Source organism: Primulina huaijiensis, chromosome 16, assembly GCF_012295235.1.
Source record: "Primulina huaijiensis isolate GDHJ02 chromosome 16, ASM1229523v2, whole genome shotgun sequence".
Taxonomy (NCBI): Eukaryota; Viridiplantae; Streptophyta; class Magnoliopsida; order Lamiales; family Gesneriaceae; genus Primulina; species Primulina huaijiensis.
The window spans coordinates 18097209-18119946 of NC_133321.1; the positions used below are offsets into that span (position 1 = coordinate 18097209).

Genomic DNA, 22738 nt, shown 5'->3' on the forward strand with positions numbered 1-22738 from the left:
AATTATCATTTTTATGTGAAAAGTATTGATTTTCATAATAATTATTGATCTGTCAACCCGTCTTACGAATAAAAATTCGTGAAACGATAACACAAAATAACATATGGGGGAATTCTAAAAATCCTCCCTTCAAAGTATGATCATTGAATTTAAATGATAATTTGTAATAAAAAAAGGTAAACATAGTCGGACAAAATACACGATATTTCTATAAATCCACACAACTTGTGTTTTGACGACTAGTAACCATATTATGTGTGAGCATGATATGGTATGTTGTATGACTTTTTTGTTACTAGTCGATATTATTGGGAGAATTGATTAAATAACCTCGGTTAACTATTTTTAAAGAAAATGACATCTTCAAGTGTATAAACATTTGAGGATGTCATTTTCTTAAAAAAATAGTTGACCAAATACAATTGAGGATGTCATTTTTTTAAAAAATGGTTGACCGAGGTTAAAAAAAAGACCTCCAATATTATCGGGGTATTTTTTTTAACCTCAGTCAACACTTTTTTTAAAAAAATGATATCGTCAAGTGTATTTCAAATACACTTGTGGAGGTCATTTTCTTAAAAAATGGTTGACCTAGATTATTTAACCAATTCTCCCCAATATTATTCCTATCCATTTTTGTCACTTTACTCCAAACAATTCTATAATTATCATTTTGCCATTTGAAAATATTAATATATATCGTATTTTTATTTTATAATAGTATACCATTTTTATAAAATAATAAAATTGCATAAATGATAAACCCAAGGTAAAATTATCATTAAAAAAATTATAGAAACAAACAATCGTAAAACGAGTATATTATGTATACAACAACAACAATAATAATAACCGGGTTCTTGACATGCCTGCCGATGGCAATATGGATAAATGACCATTGAGAGAGGGCTAATTTCGACAAGATGCTTATATAATGGGCCTCTCAGTGGGTCCATATTATTTTTTATTCTTTATTGCATTCTTTATTTTTCTGTTAGCACAATTACCCCTAATATTGGTTCAACAATATTAGAATTCAGATGTATCAATAAAGATTCCCTTGATCATATGTATTTAAAAAATTATAGAATTTTTTGCAATTACTTAATTTTTTTTTAAAGAAAACTCTATAAATTAAAGGGTTTGATTCATCGTACCAATATTTTTTGGTGTGAAAATGTCGCACATAGTTTATGTGGTGCGATTTATATGACTAACATATTTTATGTGGTATTTTATCAGTTCGAAAGTTTACTCAATATATATCAAAAGATAATGTTTTCGATATATATTATCATGAAAAAAAAATTACAATGATTTCTGATGAATTTTTTTCAGTGTCATCATGAAGTAACATATATATTTATATTTTATTTTTATTATTATTATAACATATAAAAGATACTATGCACATAAAAAGTTATAGTTGTCTATATATGAATATATGCCCATAAAATTTATTTTCAACTACAGACTGTACCTAACAACAAACTTCAACAACCACTTAAACCAGAAACTCACACCACAATTCGTACTGTCGTAGCTATTCACCAAACCATCAATATTATGTTCATTTTACATGATTCTCACATTAATAAATAGATCAATTATATGGAGTAGGTCTCTTGTGAGACGGTCTCACGAATCTTTATCTGTGAGACGGGTCAACCCTACCGATATTCACAATAAAAAGTAATACTCTTAGCATAAAAAGTAATTCTTTTTCATGGATGACCTAAATAAGAGACCCGTCTCACAAAATATGACCCGTGAGACCGTCTCACACAAATTTTTGTCCAATTATATGATGGTCATCTTGCACCAAAGCTCCATACTTAGAGACGAGATCTCTAGATCGAGAACCAATTATAATGAATTCCCTATCGACTAAAAAAACTGTATAATGTAATATTTTTTATTTTTGTATTATAATGCATATTATATACATCTCTTATGATCTCCTGTTTCATATTATTTAGTAATATTTATTAATTTTTTTACTATTTAAAATAAGTCTTCTGTGAAACTATATCATGAATATTTAGACTGAAAAATGATACAAAATAAAATTTATTTGCAAACATGAGAAACTATGCTTCACTTTCTTATTTTCACACAACCGACCCGTCCACCAATGGGTCATGTCATCTCCATCCAAGGATCCCGGACATGGGTGGCATATTCGAAATTTGTTTGCAACAGCAAGGGCAATAAAGCAGGCGTAAACATTATGCTTCCCTTTATTACCTTTGATTTCCAACATGAAACCTTTATTTTCCTCTCTTTTTTTATTTCACTATAAAACAATTTTTGTTTTTGTTTTGACCGTTGCTTTTTCCACAACGTCTCTCTCTCTCTCACAAGACAACTGTGTGTGATCAACCAGCGACCAACGATCTTTGCATTAAGGTAGGAATAAACTTTCATTCCATTCACATTTTCTAAGAAACCCAGTTTTGGTTTTTTTTTTTTTTTCCAATTTGTTTTAGTTATTACAAGTGTTTAACCTGTCAGAATAAACAGGAAGTCGTGAAATCTGGTTTCTTGGAGGAGGTTCTTTTCTTTTTCTTTTTTTTTTGGGCGGGGGGTTGTGGTTATAAATTTTGTATGCTGCGAATTCCGTTCGTTTTGCCTTTTCTGGGCTGTTTACAGTGGTCAAAATTTAAGGGGTTTTTGCTATTTCAGGGAAAGCTAGTGTATAGTTTAACTCTTTATAGAATTCTGTATTCATGCTGAATTGTTTCAAGCAGAGTTTTTTTTTTTTTTTTTTTTTTTTTTTTTTTTTTTTTTTTTTTTTTTTTTTTTTTTTTTTTTTTTTTTTTTTTTTTTTTTTTTTTTTATTTTTTTTTGCTGATTTTTTTTTTTTTTTTTTTGCTTTGTTTTTCAATTTTTTGAATCTGTGATTCATGATTTGTATTGTTTATATTTCGTTCTCAGTCAATATTGGTTTTCAAGAATCAACATGAAAATTTGTTTCTTGAAATTTACCTTCTTTTTTTGGGTTTTGTTTGATACCAGTTCTCCAGAGTAATTCCCATTTTGGGCCAATTTAAAGTTCTATCTCAAAAAATTTGGAAAGCCAAATAATGTTTTCGTTAATATACGACAAAAAAATATACGAGCACTTCGCCGAACATCTGCATCAATTGGTGATTTACCATGCTTCAGAGTAGGGACTTTCTCCTCAAGCTTGCTTTAGACAATTCTATTTTTCACTGTGTCGCCTTCCAACTTTTTTGATAAAGATTTCACCTGGGAATATATAATTAAATCCTTCTTCTACATTTGTTTTAATTCAACTTGCACTCTAATGGTCTAACAGTTGCCTTTTTAACTTTCTTCTTTCCATCCTATCAAGGTGGCTAAATACAAATTAAAGTTTCCATTTTTATTACTCAATAGTTTCTAGCTTCTTGCTAGGGACAGAGCCGAAAATTTGGAATTTTTGCTCAACTTTTCTGAGCTTTTCCCTTCTAAGTTTATTCTCTTGTCTTGTTTGGCTGTAGAATATCTTGGAATTTTTACAATCTGAGCACAAGAATGTTTACCTCTCTGTATATTTGAAAGCTGATGTTTTTATTCTGAGTAAGTTAAAGGTGAAGATGATTGATGCTTTTTTATTATGTCACTTTGAGTCTTCTATTGACTTGAGATCAAATTAAGGAATTTTCGTGTTCTAATGTTTGTGGCTTTATGCGCTAACGAACTCAATGTTTTTTTTCTTTCATAGACACAAGAATTCTTTATGAATCTAGTGGGGACAACAAGCAAGCTCCTTGAATGTTATTTTCATTTTGATTCATTCCTGAAAAATTCATAGAAGCCATATACAGAATCGAGAGCCAAAAAATTGAAGAATATGGGATGTTCTATTTCCAAGTTGGACAATGAAGAGGCTGTCCAGCTCTGTAAAGATCGGAAGAAGTTCATCAAACAAGCAGTTGAGCAAAGATTGAAATTTGCTTTGGGCCACATTGCATATATGCAGTCCATGAAAAGAGTTTCTGTTGCACTTCGCGAATATATTGAGGTAGATGAGCCTCGTGAGTTTCTGTTAGACTCGTTCACAACACCACCTTATAACACTATTGTAAAGAAGAAGAGCCCTGGTTTCATCTCGATAACACCCTTTAAACCTGAATCAAACAAGTCTTACAGAATCAACTACTACCGGCCTAGTGGAAATCCTTCTATTTCTGTTGAGGAGAGCCTCCCTCAGAATTCAGAAACTTTCAGAGTTGAAGCTTACTCCCCTGTTCATAGGTTTGGAATGGACAGCATTTTTCAAATGCAATACTCTCCCATGAATTCTTCATTCTTCCATTACTCTCCTAACAATCGGCCTAACTATCCTCCATCACCTCAAACACTCCAATGGGATTTCTTCTGGAACCCCTTTTCTTCGTTAGATTACTACGGCTTCCCCTCGAGAACTGGCCTTAATCGGACATTTCTTGATTATGAAAATGATGGGCTACGGCAAGTTAGGGAAGAGGAAGGTATACCTGAGTTAGAAGAGGAAACCGAACAAGAGGAGATTGATGATAGAGTTGATACGAAACATGGGCGGGGTAAGGTTGGTATGGGTTTTGATAGAGAGGAAGTGGTTATTGAAGACGATGACAGTAGTGAGGATATAGATGATGACAGTGATACAGATGAACTGGAAGTAAAGAAGAATATTCGAGGACCACAATCCCCGGAATATCAAAGTCTGGAAGTAGAAAATACTCAAAATGTTGACCGTGCTAGTAGCCAAGAAACCACTGTTGTTGATGGTGGTGGATCAAAACAAGAAATGCCTGGATTTACTGTTTATGTTAACAAAAGACCAACAAGTATGGCTGAAGTTATGAAGGATCTAGACGAGCAGTTCACGGCTGCCTGTAATGCAGCTAAGGAGGTGTCTTTCATTTTGGAGGCCAGCCAGGCTCAATACTCGTCATCAACAAATGATCTCACAGGTCTAGTCTGACCGAATTCTGAAATTTTAAGTGAACCCTTTCTAAAATTGCCAGTGCCCTTCCCGAAATCCCTTTAATCATCCTATCTCGCGACTTATCCTGAATACCTAAATCAACCCTTTTGGCTTATGAAATTCCGTAAGGTTAAATGTTTTGGTAATGGATATCGAAGCCCTTTTGGTTTTCTTGCTCGAATGCTCTTCAATCAGTAGCATCAAGCCTATATGATTCAACAATCCTCGACTTTTTATTTATATTATCTCTCATTTGTTTTGCAGCATTGAAAATATTGAATCCGGTAGTTTTATTTAGGTCAGCTTCATCTAGTTCATCATCATCAAGATTTTTAGCCACTACTTCAAGTAACAATGAAGACTCTGAAAGCAGCAGCAACTATTCTGAGGAATCTTGCATGTTATACGGGAGTCACCAATCCACCCTCGATAGATTATATGCTTGGGAAAAGAAACTTTACCAAGAAGTTAGAGTATGTTCCCAAATCTGGTGATCTACGTCCTCTGTTATGGATACCATGAATGATCAATAGTTCACTAAATATTGTTGAATCCTTTGATATCAAGTCATTTAGCTGTTCTGTTTGAATCCAAACAGGTTGGTGAACGCGTTCGACTAGCATTTGAAAAGAAGTGTGCGCAGCTCAGGAATCAAGATATGAAGGGAGAAGTCCCTTCTTTTGTAGATAAAACAAGAGCTGGCATTAGAGATTTGCACACTCAAATAAAAGTTTCAATACATTCAGTTGAAGCTATCTCAAAGAGAATTGAAACTTTAAGGGATCAAGAGCTTGAGCCTCAAATATTAGAATTAGTGCAAGGGTAAGTTTGAAAAAGAAAATAAAATCCCTTTTCTTATATCCCATAAACATTCAACGTCTTGAGTTTCTATTTAGTTAAGCTTTTAAACGAAGTGATCGTTCAAAATTAAGGTTTTTTCTCCTCTTAATTATTCCTCTTGATTACATTGTTCTGGAAAGAGCCTCCACCCAAGAAAAAGAAAAAGAAAAGTTTTAAGGTTTTATCTATAGTCACTAGATAGTTCTTTTAGTCGAAAATTTTACAACGCTTCTAAGGTTAAAGTCATTGTTGCTTATATACATCAGACTAATCCTTACAGGTTAGCAAGGATGTGGGAGATGATGGCCGAATGCCATCAGCTGCAGAAACGTACACTAGATGAAGCAAAGATTTTATTAGCTGGAACGCCTTCAAAGCTTTCGAGAACAAAAAAATATACAATAATGTCACCCTCCGAACCACACAAGCTAGCCTGTTCAGCAGCTAAGCTCGAAACTGAGCTCAGAAACTGGCGATACTGCTTTAGCTCATGGATTGTTTCTCAACGATCATACGTCCATGCACTCACATCCTGGCTCCTACGTTGCACTCGAGCAGATCCTGACTCATCAAAACAACCATTCCCCCCTCAAGAATCCTTATCAGCTGCTCCACCAATATTCAGAACCTGCATCCAATGGTCGAAATTACTAGATGTGGTCCATGAAGTACCCGTGCTCGATGGACTTGACTTTTTTGCAGCAGGGGTTGGCTCGTTATATGCACAACAGATGAAGGAAAATTCAGGTCAAAACTCAGGTGGATCGAGAAGGTTTCGAGGGGAGTTTGTGGGGAACAAAATGGAGATGGTGGAGGCAGATCATTTTGAAGATGAAGTTATGACGGCAGAAAAAATGGCTGAGGTTGCCATAAGAGTGGTGTGTGCTGGAATGTCAGTTTCTGTGAGTTCTTTAACCGAGTTTGCTGTTAGTTCGGCTGAGGGATATGCGGATTTGGTGAAGAAATGGGAAGACTCTATGCAGATCATGAAGGGTACACGAGGGATTGCAAAATAGTTGGTTTTCGGCAGGTAGTTTAGTTAGAAACCTATGTAAATTATAAATTTTCTTGAGTAGAAGTGGAGAAGTAGATGTCAATGTATCTTATACTTTATTCTGGTTTCTTAAGCGGAAAAATGTGAATTTTCTGTTGCATATCGGTCACATCCTCAATTTCAGTTGAATAGTTAATTAATCGCTGATCAACCCAAAATGGCAAATGCAATTCTTGATCCAGTGACCGCGTTCAGGCAGAAGAAAAAATCCACAGCTAAAATTTGAAAAGCTACCATCTCTCGGTGGTTAAATTCTAAGTCTCTTTATTGTATGAATGCAGATCTAAAAAATTCACATGCAATGGAAACATGAACAAGATTAAAAGGACTCGTTTAACCTCGCAAATTGGTAAACGGTGAGTATATTTCTAGTCAGAGTGCATCCCATCATTGTCGTCTTCAAGCTCTATTTCAGAATCATCATGTCCTCCAGAGATGGACAGGAAAACTAAAATCGCAACGAGTTGAGTAGCCAGAAAATATTTAGCCCTTCTCCTGAGCTTCTTCTCTTCCTCCGTCTTTCCCTTCTTCGGTTTGGTCTTTGGTTTTGAACCTAAAGTCGTTGTAAAGAAGAATAATTTTACCTCAAGGCACAGATGAAAGCCAAATGCAGAAAATTACATAGCATTGGCAGCCAAAGTAGAGAAAGTTCATTAAAAGAAATGCAATTCAAATTACTACTTTGACACACTTTTAATCGTTGTCACAGCACTAGTGATGCATGATCCTTATAAGATGTCTTCTTTCTGAACCATCAATGGCAAAGCTATCAGGGTTTAAAAAAATTGGCCATACGAATTCCAAAGATTTTTTGAAGAATGATCTCTAACCGTTAAAATTCAGGAGTCCATGCATCAAGCATCTTAGAGCAGTGTAGTCACGCAAGCAAGATCTAAATGCCAAAACTGCACTTTTAAAGTACAAAATTCTATTAAATCAAGGTGGAACAGATTACTCGTCAAAGATTATTTATCCACAATTATCATGATTGGGAGCAATTCCTCAAAAACTTGTCAATACCGTTGCTTTAGTAATTTTTAAATTTAATTTTTTATGTAATCATTGTTAGCCAAATATGCAAATAACAAACGAACTCGTAAAGATAAAGCAATAATCGAAACAATTGTGATGTTTACAGTACGAATATCGTGCAAAGTAAAACAAAACCAAACCGAGGCCCGTAGCATGTACAATTTCCTTAAAACAGATTCGTCCCCTCCAGTATTTGCTTTGAGCATCGTCTTGGACGTCTGTTTCCCAAGATACAACGGAACAACCAGCAGTGACTTAGCACGAGACACTACTACGGCGAACTGAAAACGTACCTTTACTTTATCACCGAGATTTAACGGAGGCCAAATGGAAAGATCACAATATGAAATGCAAGAGAGTGCTTGAAAGAGATAAAATTTTCATATGTATGAAATGAGGAAATGAACTCACTATTTGATTCAAATTTCCAACGATCACAATGAGGTGATTCGAATCCAAAATCTAAGTCTTAAATCTGTCGGCAATATGAGCATTAAATGGACGAGTCAACAAAGGTTGACATTTTTGACTCAGATAGAAAGGAACGCGTTTTATACGCGGTAGGATGCGTTCAGACGGAACGCGTTTTTAACGCGTTTTCACACTGACAGGAAGTTCTATAAATAGAGCTTCATTTCTTCATTCTGAAATCATCCCTTCTTCGAGTTTTCTCTCATCTTATAATATTCTATAATATTTGTGAGGTGTTTGTTCTCCTGTATTAAGAGAGTGTGTGTTCTCTTTGGAAACACAGTGAGTGAGTTGTACACCACAAAATATTATAGTGGAAATTCTTTTCATCTTGCCCGTGGTTTTTACCCTAATAATTTTTAAGGGTTTTCCACGTAAATCTCGGTGTCCAGTTTATTCTTTATTTTCGGATTTTACTATCTCAAATTCCGCAAGTGGGACCAACAAGTGGTATCAGAGCCTTGGTTTAAAATTTCTTAAAATTCTGAGTATGCTCTGTGGTTGCAGCCTAGACTGATCTTCCACATCAGAAAAGATTTTTTGAGATTTTTTATTTAAGGCGGGATTATTTTGTCCAGTCTACTAAAATTGTTGTAGACATAATTGCAGGAATGTACGAGATAGTAAAGTTCAACGGAAGCAATTTTATGCTGTGGAAAATAAAGATACAAGCAGTTTTAAGAAAGGAGAATTGCTTGGCGGCTATTGGAGATAGATCGGTGGAGATTACGGATGATGGAAAGTGGAGTGAGATGAATGACAACGCTGTTGCCAATCTACACTTGGCTATAGCTGACGAAGTATCTCTGAGATAAAAACAGCAAAAGTTATCTGGGATACTCTGACAAAGATGTACGAGGTCAAGTCGCTACACAACATGATTTTCCTAAAGAGAAGGCTTTATACTCTTCGGATGGTGGAATCTTCATCAATGACCGACCATATCAACACACTGAATACTCTATTTGCCCAACGCACTTCCATGGGGCATAAAATAGGGGAAAATGAACGTGCGGAGCTTCTACTTCAAAGTCTACCAGAGTCATATGATCAACTTATCATCAACATTACCAACAATATTCTTATGGGCTTTCTGAGATTCGATGATGTCTTAACTGCGGTTCTCGGTGAAGAAAGTCAGCGCAAGAATAAAGAAGATAGGTTGGTAACATCGAAGCAGGCAGAGGCTTTACCGATGATAAGAGGGAGATTTATGGACCGTGACTCCAGTGGGAGCCAAAGACGAGGTAGATCAAAGTCGAGAAGTAAGAAGAAAAATATTTTCTGCTTTAAATGTGACGGTAAAGGGCACTTCAAGAAAGAGTGTACGAGTATCGAAAAGAGTTCTCAAGGAAATGTGGCCAGTACTTCAGGCAGTGGTGAAATATTATTCAGCGAAGCAGCAACAGTTGCAGAAGAAAGACATAAATTTTGTGACACATGGATTATGGATTCAGGAGCGACGTGGCACATGACGTCTCGGAGAGAATGGTTTGATCATTATGAACCAGTCTCAGGAGGATCTGTATTCATAGGACATGATCATGCCTTGGAAATCGCTGGGGTCAGTACTATCAAAATTAAAATGTTTGATGGCACCATTCGTACCATACAGGAGGTACGACATGTGAAAGGACTGACGAAAAATCTTTTGTCCTTGGGGCAATTGGATGACATCGGGTGCAAAACTCGTATCGAGAATGGGATCATGAAAATTGTGAAAGGCGCGCTTGTGGTTATGAAGGCGGAAAAAGTTGCTGCAAATCTGTATGTACTTTTGGGAGAAACACACAAAGAGGCAGAACTAGCTGTTTCATCAAATTGTTCAGGAGAAGAATTAGCAGTGTTATGGCATAGAAAGCTCGGGCATATGTCAGAACGAGGGTTGAAAATTCTCTTAGAACGGAAGCTGCTGCCAGGACTTACAAAAGTGTTATTACCCTTTTGTGAGCATTGTGTTACCAGTAAACAACACAGATTAAAGTTTGGCACTTCTACTGCCAGGAGCAAAAGCATATTGGAGCTGATTCATTCGGATGTTTGGCAAGCACCGGTTGTATCCCTAGGAGGAGCGAGATACTTTGTCTCGTTCATTGATGATTTCTCTAGGAGATGTTGGGTGTATCCAATCAAGAAGAAATCAGATGTTTTTCAGATCTTTAAAGATTTCAAAGCGCTGGTTGAACTTAATTCTGAGAAGAAAATCAAGTGTCTGAGGACTGACAATGGAGGAGAATATACCAGTGACGAGTTTGATGCATATTGTCAACATGAAGACATTAAAAGACAGTTCACAACGGCTTACACACCTCAACAGAATGAAGTGGCAGAGCGGATGAACAAAACCTTGTTGGACAGAACAAGAGCTATGTTGAGGACTGCAGGTCTAGAAAAGTCATTTTGGGCAGAAACAGTCAAAACCGCTTGTTATATTATCAATCGTTCTCCTTCAGTGGCGATTGATCTGAAAACTCCGATGGAGATGTGGACTGGAAAGCCGACAGATTATTCTCATTTGCATACATTTGGAAGTCATGTGTACGTTCTGTACAATGAGCAAGAAAGATCGAAGTTGGATTCGAAATCCAAAAAATGTATTTTCTTGGGTTATGCTGATGGAATAAAGGGGTTTCGCTTGTGGGATCCTACTGTTCACAAGCTTGTCATCAGCAGGGATGTTATCTTCGAGGAAGATAAAATAAAGGGAGACAAAGGCACACTGAATTCAGAAACTACTATATTTCAGGTGGAAAATAGGACGGATGAAAGTCAAGTTTCTTGTGAAGCAGTACCAGAGCACGAAGAACAAGAACATGTTGAGTCTGAAGTTTCCAATGTGAGGCAGTCAACTCGAGACAGAAGACCACCAGGTTGGCTTTCAGATTATGTCACTGAAAGAAATATTGCATATTGTCTATTATCAGAGGATGGTGAGCCATCGAGTTTTCATGAGGCTACTCAAAGCTCGGATGTATCCTTGTGGATGATAACAATGCAAGAAGAGTTGGAGGCATTAGACAAGAATCAAACTTGGGATCTTGTTACACTACCACGAGGAAGGATATCCATTGGAAATAGACGGGTCTATAAGATCAAGCGTGATGGCAATAACCAAGTGGAGCGGTATCGTGCTAGATTGGTGGTAAAAGGGTATGCTCAGAAAGAAGGCATTGACTTCAATGAGATATTTTCTCTTGTGGTTCGGCTTACAACAGTCAGAGTGGTGCTGACATTGTGTGCGGTGTTTGACCTACATCTAGAACAGCAAGATGTGAAAACCGCATTTCTTCATGGGGATCTTGAAGAAGAAATTTATATGCTCCAGCCAGAAGGTTTTGCGGGAAAAGGCAAAGAGAACTTGGTTTGCAGGTTAAACAAATCTCTGTACGGTCTCAAACAGGCGCCAAGGTGTTGGTACAAGAGATTTGATTCCTATATCATGAGCCTTGGATACAACAGACTGAGTGCAGAACTTTGTACGTATTTCAAGAGGTCTGGTGATGATTATATCATTTTGCTGTTGTATGTGGACGATATGTTGGTAGCAGGCCTCAACAAAGATCAGGTCCAAGGATTGAAGGCACAGTTGGCTAGGGAATTTGATATGAAGGACTTGGGACCAGCAAACAAGATTCTAGGGATGCAAGTTTACAGAGACAGAGTAACAGAAAGATTTGGCTTTCCCAGAAAAATTATTTGAAGAAAGTCTTGCAACGCTTCAACATGCAAGATAGTAAGCCAATTCCGACCCCTCTTCCTGTTAACTTCAAGTTATCCTCTGAGATGTGTCCTAGCAGTGAAGCAGAGAGGATGGAGATGTCTCGAGTACCATATGCATCAGCAGTGGGAAGTTTGATGTTCGCTATGATCTGTACAAGACCAGACATTGCTTAAGCAGTGGGAGCAGTTAATCGATATATGGCGAATCCTGGACGAGAGCATTGGAGCACTGTTAAGAGGATCCTTAGATACATTAAGGGTACCTCGAATGCTGCATTATGTTATGGAGGATCGGATTTTACACTCAGGGGCTATGTCGATTCAGATTATGCTGGTGATCTTGATAAGAGGAAATCTACTACTGGTTCTGTGTTTACACTTGCAGGAGGAGCAGTAAGCTGTGTTTCAAAACTGCAGACAGTTGTGGCGTTATCTACAACAGAGGCAGAATACATGGCAGCTACTCAAGGTTGCAAGGAGTCAATATGGATTAAAAGGTTATTGGAGGAGATAGGACACAAACAAGAGAATGTTCCTTTGTTTTGTGACAGTCAGAGTGCCTTGCACATTGCAAGGAATCCAGCCTTTCATTCCAGAACGAAAAACATTGGAGTACAATTTCACTTTGTGCGGGAAGTAGTAGAAGAAGAAAACATGGATATGCAGAAGATCCATATAAAGGATAACATAGCTGATTTTCTGACCAAGCCAGTGAACACTGATAAGTTTGAGTGGTGTAGATCCTCAAGTGGTCTAGTAGAAACGTAAGCAGCAGAGAATGACAAGATTGAAAGGATGTGTGGAGATGTGTTTGATTCTCAATCAAATCTCCAAGTGGGAGAAATGTCGGCAATATGAGCATTAAATGGACGAGTCAACAAAGGTTGGCATTTTTGACTCAGATAGAAAGGAACGCGTTTTATACGCGGTAGGATGCGTTCAGACGGAACGCGTTTTTAACGCGTTTTCACACTGACAGGAAGTTCTATAAATAGAGCTTCATTCCTTCATTCTGAAATCATCCATTCTTCGAGTTTTCTCTCATCTTATAATATTCTATAATATTTGTGAGGTGTTTGTTCTCCTGTATTAAGAGAGTGTGTGTTTTCTTTGGAAACACAGTGAGTGAGTTGTACACCACAAAATATTATAGTGGAAATTCTTTTCATCTTGCCCGTGGTTTTTACCCTAATAATTTTTAGGGGTTTTCCACGTAAATCTCGGTGTCCAGTTTATTCTTTATTTTCGGATTTTATTATCTCAAATTCCGCAAGTGGGACCAACAAAATCAAGTGTTCAACTCTTACAAAACATTATGTGGACACTCTTTAGTATAATCTCGAATGTCATAATACATATGATGCTGTAACTTATCTTTATGTTTTGAAAGATCTAATGCTTAATCCCGAACGAGGTTTTTGACGAATAATAACTTAACAAAAATTTCCAACATAAAAAAAAAAACCAAAATTCAAATTTTGTTGTTTCAGCAGCAAGCTTAGGAAAGTGAACAAAATTTGCGGCGGAAAACATGCAGTCAATCAATAATAATAAATAATCCTACCTCTTTTTATCAATGAAGATGAAGTTATAATTCAGTTTTTTCCCCGTAATTAGTTAGATTTACTAACATAATCTTATTTATAATTGATTGAAAGACAAGTAACAATTTGTTTAGGTATGCATATATGATAATTATCAAATTGACACACGAACTATTATGAATAATGACAAAACACAAGCGTAACTGCATAGTTTCATATAAAAAAATTCACATCAAATTCTAAATAATAATCAAATTTTCAATCATTTCGTCGTTAGATTCTTTAATATAGTTTCAATAGACATTTTAAAACCTCGGATAAATTAAAAAAAAGGGCCGAATGGAGATATGAGAAAATCCATCAAGTGAATCACTTTTGTTGTGGATAATAACTTGACTAGGTCTCTTGTGAGACGGTCTCACGAATCTTTATCTGTGAGATCGTCTCACATATGTTTTTTCCTAATAACTTTTGGTTAAGTCATAAACTCATTAGTACATGTTACAGCTACTAATAACTGTTACGCGCATATTAAATTTATTACGCAAGATAGTAAACCTACTTTAATACAGACTATGTCGTTACATCGTCATACAATGCAAGCTTGCATTGCCACGGGGAAAAATGTTCTGCCAATATCAGTTTACTTAAGTTTATGTTTTCATGTCACATTTGCACTTTTTATGTTCATTGTGATAAATTTTTTTTACAAATAATCGCTACTGTCAATGAAAAACATAATTTCTATTCATGTTTGATATATAGGTTCAGACAACACGGGATTAAATATTATAAAAATATATATAAATATATGTTCACATTTATTGCAGCAAGCGTGTGACGTGTGCACAACTGCAGACAAAGTTCTCGTACAATTTAAAGGGAAAGTATCTATGTTGCTAATGTATGTACATATCTCACAAATAAAATGCCAAAAATCAACCTCCTCTGGAACTAGCAAATTTTGAATATTTTAAGCCAAACCCAACAATTTGTATTTGTCTACAGTATAATCTTTGCTTCGCTTGTCAAACCCCGCAAACCTCCCAAGGTTCTCTCTTCTCCCTCTCTGTCTTTGAAAGAGAATCAAGGGTTTTTTACTGTGAACTCTGGTATGTAACAGATTTTTCTGGGTTAAAATCTTTATTGAATTTCTTGACTTCTTGTGTGAAGTTTTATTTTTTAATGTTACTTTGATTAGGGTTTTACAAGAAATGTATTTAATATGCTATTTTTTTGGCGGAAAGCTCAAAAGATTGAATCTTTTTTTTATTTTACCATGTCCGTGGTTTCATGGTTTGTTTTGCTTTATAGTTGACTTTGTTTGTGTGCCTAATATTTGGTGATTACATTTTTTTGTCTAGGTGAATTTGGTTTCTTGTTTTGCTAAGTAGGATTGGGGACTGAATTTTCATTTCGGTGCCATGAAAGCTTGTACTATTTTAAGAACAAAAAACCCTGAAACTTTTTGTTTCGATCGAGTGTGAATTATTGTAGTCAACCTAGTGGTAATGTTTAAATTTGACAGAGGTAGCCAGCTGTTTATGGTGTCTAAAATTTGATTCGAAAGATGTTTCGTTTTGATTTATCTAACACTTGTTTGATAGAAAAAAAAAGTAGATGGGCGAGGTAATTGTTGTATGCCATATAAGCAGTAGAAGGAACGAGACTACTAGTGATGCGCTTCGTCTGATTAAAGTATGAATGAAATATTTTATGCAATATTTAATCGATTTTAAAGTATCAACTATATTTAGTAAGGACTTGTAGTTGTTTATAAAGCTCCTTTCTCATGCGCAAAAAGTTATCCTCGAACTAGTTCAGTTTGCATGTCATGAGAGCCTTTGACCTAACAGATACTGGCTATCTGAAATTTACCCGTTGCTATAATTTGTTATGGATAGTGGATGCATGCATTTAGCCTTTTTTTCACCGATATAAATTAATGTGCGGGTGACATTTAATGCGGGGCGGTAATTTTTCCAAAAACATTCTGAATCTATTTATTGAAACCAATGTTCTTGCAAGGAGTATTTGCTTTAATAAGATCATACTACCTCCAAAACACATGGAAGAATAACTTGCTGTAACTTAATACCTCTCTTCAGCCACTGGCAATTTGTATCGGTATAGGAAGGTGAGTGAATGCTCTAAGAGGGTTGAACTAAATGGTTTTTCTGGATTCAGGATACGTTAGCTTCTCAAGAAGCCAAAAAAGCCTTTCAGTAAGACTTGTTAGTATGAGCTTTCATAAATGGTATTCTCCTATGCTCACTGCTAGTTGTTTTTGAGTTGGCAACTTGGCACTAAAACTCTTCTTTGCAATAAGAAACTGTTTTTCTGATCAATATTTCTGTCTCATGACGTGGAATTATGTCACTTGTGTACTATATTCATTATTATTTCTTTTAAATGATATACTTTTGTCTGAAACCAAGCTTTCTTGTCATAAAATTTAAATATGGATTATGGATTAAAGTGAAACCTCTATGGTTCTCAGGGGATATTTGTGCACCGTGCCAGTGATAAGACCACATAAAGCACAATCATCCTTAGTTTCATGGCAACTGAAAGCCCCATTAGGATATTGGAAGGGACAGAAAAATGGCGGCCTTGTAAGCAGTCTAATAGTTATGGATCATCATCATCTGCAAAGTTGGCCATTGAAGATTTTAGTTTGTTCTTGAAAGATCGAAAATTTCAAAGCCTTCAAAAGAATATGATACCGAGCCGGAGTGAAAGTGCACCACCAAGCATGGAAGGTTCTATGGCGGCAATTGAAAGTATCTTTACCCTGAGGAATTCCACCACGAGTCTTGATTTACACCCAGGCCCGTCTAGTGGAAAATGTGAGACTGATGCTGATCAGCTTTTTCCTTACCATGGTTCTGATGTCATTTTGGATCAAAGATTCAGTAGGCCTTTCAGTTCGGAGAGTCATCATCTATTTCACCGTCGTGGTTCTACTGGCGACGATCGAAACATGATTCCTCATGTCAACATTCCTAGGAATACCCTTCCTTCTCATGAGGAAGAATCTGAGGATGATAGATCTTCTGAACGGAGTGCATCTGCATCTGTTGATAAATCTGCTTCATTGGGTTTCCAGAATGACTCATTCAACTCGACACAGGTAATGTTTTTTAATTTCCGTAAAGACAAAGGAATGGTGGTTCAGACATGAGTATTTATTTTTCCAAGAACACCTATTATTTTTCTACAACCACTTAAGTTATTAACAGTACAACAGCTCGCAATTTGCTGTTGTTAGATTCCTGACCTTTTTACACGCTTCTGTTGAAATTGTAACAAAAAAGCGTCACAATGCAGGAAGATTCTGGCCAAACTTCATCCCCTTCTCAAGATCAGTACAGTCATAGATCTATGGGGGAAAAGGTTGTTGATGCCAACTCACATGTACTGCATAATCATTATGTTGCCATGTCATCTGATGGTATAGATGCACCCAGTTTAGATCGTATGATGCAGGTCCCACAACCTGACCCTCTTACAGGGGGTGTTTTAAGCTTATCATTTAACAATGAAAACAACATAGTAGTTCATCCTCCTTTAGATGGGCGAGACTTCATTGCTGGTAAAGTTGATTTAAAGGACGATTCCTCAACGGCTGGAGTTGGTGATACTTTGAATTTGAACCGCAACAAATTTAACAAGAAAGAGCAACCCATTCCCCAAAATTATACATCGCAATCGGCAGCAGCTCTGCGAGAAAGCAATATTTCTCTGGTTCCGGGCACTTTCTCTCAAATGATTTATCCTGGAACAAGTCATCCATATGGTAGCTTGAACCAGTTTCTCTATGGTTCTTCCGGTGTTTCAACAGGAGAGGTGCAACCAACACTGCAGTCATCTGGATTCACACCTCCATTTTACACCCCACCAGCTCCTACTCCGTTCATGACTCCACAGAATACATTTTATCAGAATATTCGGCCAGCTGGCTACTTCACCCCACAATATAGCATGGGTGGCTATACTATCAACTCTGCTTTTCTTCCATCATATCTTTCTGGATATCCCTCTCAGGGTACTTTTCCTCTAGCTTTTGATAGTGTTTCTTTTCCGAGTCCTGGAGTTTCAGATAGAGGGAATGCAAATGCTTATGATACGCAAAATCTACCAAAATATTATGGACAACTTGGAGTTAACATGCAGTCTCCTCCTGTTGATCCCTATCATATGCAGTATTTTCAGCCACCTTTACGAAATTCCTATGGTGCATATGGTCAGTTTGATCATCAAGCACCTAGAAATGATGCTGCAGCGAGCCAAGTGAATTCTCGTGACTTAAAAAAGCGGGCAGATCATACTGGTTTCCCAAATGACCAGAAACCTCAACATTCATCTAGTATAGGCTATAACAGCATTAATATTGGGAGCAGATTGCAATTTCCTTCGTCTATTGTTAGTCCGGTTGTCTCAATAAAACCTGTGATGGGGCCCAATTTTTGTGGGGGGAGAAATAGCACGACTCATCACACTTTCCATGGCAACACCGGGAAAACTTATGGGCTGCAACATCAGAGCTGGAATGGTATGAGTTCCAATTCTTTTCTCGAAGAGCTGAAATTGGGTAAGGGTCAAAGATTTGAGCTGGCTGATATAGTTGGGCATATTGGCGAATTTAGGTAAGTTATCGCGGACCTTATTTTTCCTTCACTTACGGTATCAATTACCAAGGGGCTCATGATCATATGTGATACATCAGTGTTGATCAACATGGAAGTAGATTCATTCAGCAGAAGTTGGAACACTGTAGCCTTGGAGAGAGAGAATCGGTCTTCAAGGAAGTTGTTCCTCATGCTTCCAAACTAATGACAGATGTTTTTGGAAACTATGTTATACAGAAGGTATGGTCTCTAATTAATAAATGCTTCTTTTTATGTCTATCAGTTGTCATGGAGGATTATTTTTCCATGTTATTTTGGTACAGCTTTTTGAATATGGTAGCCCGGGCCAAAAAGAAGGCCTTGCAAATCAATTGGAAGGTCAAATTTTACCATTGAGTTTGCAGATGTACGGATGTCGTGTAATCCAAAAGGTGAATATTTTACCTTGAGTCCATGAATGCTCTTGATTGCTCGCTCTTTTGGGAAGCTATTTTTGTTCTTTTGTTGAATTCTGTCCTAGGCATTTGAAGTAATTGATTTAGCACAAAAGGTGAGGCTCGCCAAAGAGCTTGATGGACATGTCATGAGATGTGTTCGTGATCAAAACGGAAACCATGTCATTCAAAAATGTATTGAGAGTATTCCAGCTGATAATATTCATTTCATTATTTCTTCTTTTCGTGGCCATGTTGCCACACTTTCAATGCATCCTTATGGTTGCCGTGTCATTCAGGTAATTTTGCATTTTCAACCCATGGGGTTCTCTAGTTGACCTTTCAGTTTTTTCACATTGTTTCTATTAACGATAATCAAGATTTTTAAAATTTATTTCTAATTAAAGAGGGTACTGGAGCATTGCAATGATGAATTACAGACCCAGTTCATAGTAAGTGAGATTTTGGATTCTGTGTGCGCACTTGCTCAGGACCAGTATGGCAACTACGTCACACAGGTTGACTTCTCCGGGTTTTTGTGCTTTAGCATAATTTCTTCACTTTTCCATGTTCTTCTTCTCCAGGTTTTTGTGCTTTAGCACAATTTCTTCACTTTTCCATGTTCTTCATCTATTTTTACTTGGTTCGTTCGTTTTTTAGAGTACCAAGGTTAGCTATATAGAAGCACACTTCAAGACTATTTGGTAAAGCTTGTTTCATTAATTTTTTAAGCTCCTAGAGAATTTAGAGGTGGTGTTTTTGGAACATATGATGTCATAGATCTTATTATTATCTCCAACGAGGTTGTCCGTTATTTTTGGAACATATGAGATTCTGTATCTTATTACTAAGTAAACTTTATTTTTTACTGATGACAATTAATTTCAAGAGCTCAAAATTATTTTTAACAGCATTTTTTTTATCTACATGTCAAACACTAGAAAGTTCCTACATCTACAAATATGGTGGACTCTTCTTAGTATGATTATTGGTTTGTATCTTACTTTAGAGGCTTATGATTTGTTATTTTAAAAGGTTCAACGTACAATTAATGCACCTTATAAGCCCTCAAACATCTCATGGTTGGTTTTTTCATCCATTTACTGTGGTACTGATCTTTATTTTGATCACTGACAGCATGTTCTGGCAAGGGGAATCCCTCATGAACGGAGTGAGATCATTGAAAAATTATGTGGATCTATAGTACAACTGAGCCAGCATAAATTTGCGTCGAATGTTGTTGAAAAATGTTTGGAGTATGGCGATTCTGTGTCAAGGGACTTGCTGATAAAGGAGATTGTTGGTCATGGTGATAAGAATGATAATATATTGGTATGCCAATCAAAAGCTCAAAATTACTGATCGTTAGTGAGCTAGCTGTTTATACTTTCTGGTATTTCACATTAGCTAATTCAACATACTTGACTGGTATTTTTGCTAGTTTTGGACTTCAACCATTTTATATCTTCCTGCTATCATTGCTTCTAGCAGAAAAGGACAAGAATCCCGAATTTGCTCTCATATTGTGCCTGGGTTTTTTAATTTGAATAAATAAATGTTCAGGTCTAAGAATATATTCTGTACCTTGTGGGTCGAATGTTCTTGTATCTATATTGTTTTTGGGGATAAAGCTCCTTTGTAAATGAAAGTAGCCTTATCGAATGATCATGCAATGACCATTAAGACTTCTTTTAAGATCTTTAAGCACAAATTTCCAATGCATAAAATCAAAGCTTAAATACTCACATTGTTCAACTCCCACTCTAGGATTCTACTGTTTTTCCCAGTTCTATGCAGTTGCTAGCATGAGTCTAATTTTCCCACACGTTTTTACTTCTTTAGGTAATGATGAAGGACCAATATGCTAATTATGTCATCCAAAAGATTCTACAAAAATGCACCAGTGATCAGAGGGAACTATTGCTTGGTGTAATAAGAGATCATCTTACTGCTTTGAAAAAATATACTTACGGAAAACACATAGTCACGCGGTTGGAGCAGGTATATGGAGAAGGTAAGTGTTTCTTTTTTGCTTTCTCTGTGGTCTGTGCTGCTTTTTCTTCCTACTTTATTCAGATTTGGATATCTTAAATGCTTTATCGCATATCGTGCAATTTTGTTCTGGTTCTCTTGTCATGAATACCATGTTTCAATTTTTCGAGTTTCTTACTGGTAAAAGACTTGTTCCTCACTATTTATTCCCATGTCCTAAGAAGATGACCCCCCCCTTCCAAGTTCTTTAATACTTGGCATTTAGCCTTAAAAAAGGAGGGAAACTTCAAATGATATGTTGAACTTGTGGATTTTGATCCTTTCTTTTTATTTCTCCCATTGACCAACTTCTTCATGTTCTTTCAGAAATTCAACCATCGGAATTCTAGTGCCTGGGGCGGTCATTAAACCTAGATGCTCTCCTTGCAGTGACGTACAAAATTCGAATGAGCACTGCTCAAACTCTTGTTATATCAGGGTCTGCTAGCAATCTGACACAGAAGTTTCTGCCTTCGATTGCTTCCACATGTAAAGTAATAGAAAATGTACAAAGATACAAGTTTTTCTGCAAGATTTGTGTCTATTGGACTGTTGGATTCTGCAGGATGTAGATTACATTTCTTTTGATTTACAACTAGTTTTAATACATTCGAATTCCTTTTAACTTGTTTCTTTAGTTTTTCCCCTTTCCTTTTGGTGCCAGTAATGTGAAATGCTCGAGAAAGCCGGCGCAAGATAATAATTTAATTTTCTTCCTTCCGAACTATGAATACTTCATTTCTAAGTTCATAATATATTTCGAAGTAGCAATCTCGAAAAATTCTGGCTCCGCAAACAAAACCTGTAACTGAATGACTCTGAAGCATTAATTTTCCTACAAAACCATCGAAACATGGGCAAGAATAACACCACATAGTTGTAGTCAAGTGGTGAGGCGAACCCAGTCAAAGAGTGAGAATCGCATATCATCATCACTCTCTTCCTTCTCTTCTTTCTTTACCTCAGCAGCTGCACCATCACCAGAAGCAGCAGAGGCAGAGGCTCCACTTCCACCAATGAAAGCTGCCCCGCTGCCTAATCACCTGATTGTGCATGTACTTGGCGATTAGAAGATGATATTCGCGCTTACATGGGAAGTGTGGAAACTGGAAAGAAAACTATGGGCGTTTCGAAATGAGCATCAGAAGAACGGCAGGCTCGTCATCAAATTCTTCCAACATAATTTTCGTCTGCCTAAAATCTCCCACACTAACATTTCAAAAAATCCCTCCTGAAAAAATTCATTTCCCTTCCCTTTTATACCTGCACACTGTCAACCTAAAGGTACCCATCAGTGCACTCAATAGTATCGATTAAATCATAGTTATCATTGGTATTTGAAGTCTACACCTAAAAATTTATAGATTTTAGCAGTTATCCAATACAAAACTGAACAAACCAGAAAAGAATACATTAATTTCAATTTACTGGAAGGTAAAGGCCATGTCTTTATCTATCTATAAAAGGCAAGCGATCATAAAATCAATACAATTATGAGTAAAAAGATTTAGATCGTGTAAATAAAAAACTCAAATTCGAAAACAAAACACGTAAATTAATGAAAAGAAACCTGGAAAACAACCGACGAAATAACACAATGAAAAGGAAAGTGAGGACAATTTCCTTTTGGGGCAAAGAAAAGGACAGAGGATAGGAAAACAAAAGTTGACGAAAAATTCACACGCCAAATGCCACTTTCAAGATTCAACCAAATCGAAAATCACTTGAGAACCCTCAACTTAAAATTTTAAAACTACACCATCACGAACTCCAGCAGTATTTTTATGTTCGATGTGGCAAAGATAGGATTCTTGTCGACCATGGGGAACAAGTATACAAACAATTCTCAGTAAAAAACTTGATTAATAATCCTCCTCCAGTCAGGTCTCCTAAATCCAAGTGATTGACCATGACAGATGACAAAATCAAGTTGCATTGCAGTAATTGATGATGTGAATATAGAAACATCAGTAAAATATTGTGGAGTTTACAATACAAAAGAG

General features: G+C 36.5%; 2 protein-coding genes across 10 annotated transcripts; both read left to right on the plus strand.

The window, feature by feature from the left end:
• Nucleotides 1-2341: 2341 nt before the first annotated feature.
• On the plus strand, nucleotides 2342-7212 carry LOC140962082 (uncharacterized). Of its 4 annotated transcripts, none has more exons than XM_073420939.1 (5): nucleotides 2342-2409; nucleotides 3731-4964; nucleotides 5243-5451; nucleotides 5577-5800; nucleotides 6099-7212. In XM_073420939.1, the coding sequence occupies exons 2-5, from the start codon at nucleotides 3860-3862 to the stop codon at nucleotides 6832-6834; spliced, it is 2274 nt and encodes a 757-aa protein (XP_073277040.1). In that variant the 5' UTR covers nucleotides 2342-2409; nucleotides 3731-3859; the 3' UTR covers nucleotides 6835-7212. The 4 variants fall into 4 exon arrangements, with proteins under 4 accessions (XP_073277040.1, XP_073277038.1, XP_073277039.1 ...); XM_073420937.1 differs by lacking the exon at nucleotides 2342-2409 and adding an exon at nucleotides 2883-3596; XM_073420938.1 differs by lacking the exon at nucleotides 2342-2409 and adding an exon at nucleotides 2883-3585.
• Nucleotides 7213-14544: 7332 nt separating this feature from the next.
• On the plus strand, nucleotides 14545-21360 carry LOC140961192 (pumilio homolog 5-like). 6 transcript variants are annotated; one of them, XM_073419540.1, is made up of 10 exons: nucleotides 14545-14751; nucleotides 16140-16772; nucleotides 16970-18288; nucleotides 18369-18510; nucleotides 18594-18701; nucleotides 18791-19003; nucleotides 19112-19222; nucleotides 19842-20036; nucleotides 20547-20718; nucleotides 21063-21360. In XM_073419540.1, exons 2-10 carry the CDS (start codon nucleotides 16200-16202, stop codon nucleotides 21083-21085), a joined length of 2856 nt encoding a protein of 951 aa, XP_073275641.1. In that variant the 5' UTR covers nucleotides 14545-14751; nucleotides 16140-16199; the 3' UTR covers nucleotides 21086-21360. The 6 variants fall into 6 exon arrangements, with proteins under 6 accessions (XP_073275641.1, XP_073275647.1, XP_073275642.1 ...); XM_073419541.1 differs by having other exon boundaries at nucleotides 14549-14772; XM_073419543.1 differs by having other exon boundaries at nucleotides 14549-14731.
• Nucleotides 21361-22738: the final 1378 nt, after the last annotated feature.

Excerpts from the sequence above, each read along its gene's own strand:
- LOC140962082 (XM_073420939.1), top strand. The coding sequence starts at position 3,860 with ATGGGATGTTCTATTTCCAAGTTGGACAATGAAGAGGCTGTCCAGCTC. Across the intron at positions 4,965-5,242 it reads ATCAACAAATGATCTCACAG|CATTGAAAATATTGAATCCG; the intron begins GTCTAGTCTGAC and ends TTTGTTTTGCAG. Across the intron at positions 5,801-6,098 it reads ATATTAGAATTAGTGCAAGG|GTTAGCAAGGATGTGGGAGA; the intron begins GTAAGTTTGAAA and ends TAATCCTTACAG.
- LOC140961192 (XM_073419540.1), top strand. The coding sequence starts at position 16,200 with ATGGCAACTGAAAGCCCCATTAGGATATTGGAAGGGACAGAAAAATGG. Across the intron at positions 18,289-18,368 it reads GGGCATATTGGCGAATTTAG|TGTTGATCAACATGGAAGTA; the intron begins GTAAGTTATCGC and ends GTGATACATCAG. Across the intron at positions 20,719-21,062 it reads GGAGCAGGTATATGGAGAAG|AAATTCAACCATCGGAATTC; the intron begins GTAAGTGTTTCT and ends ATGTTCTTTCAG.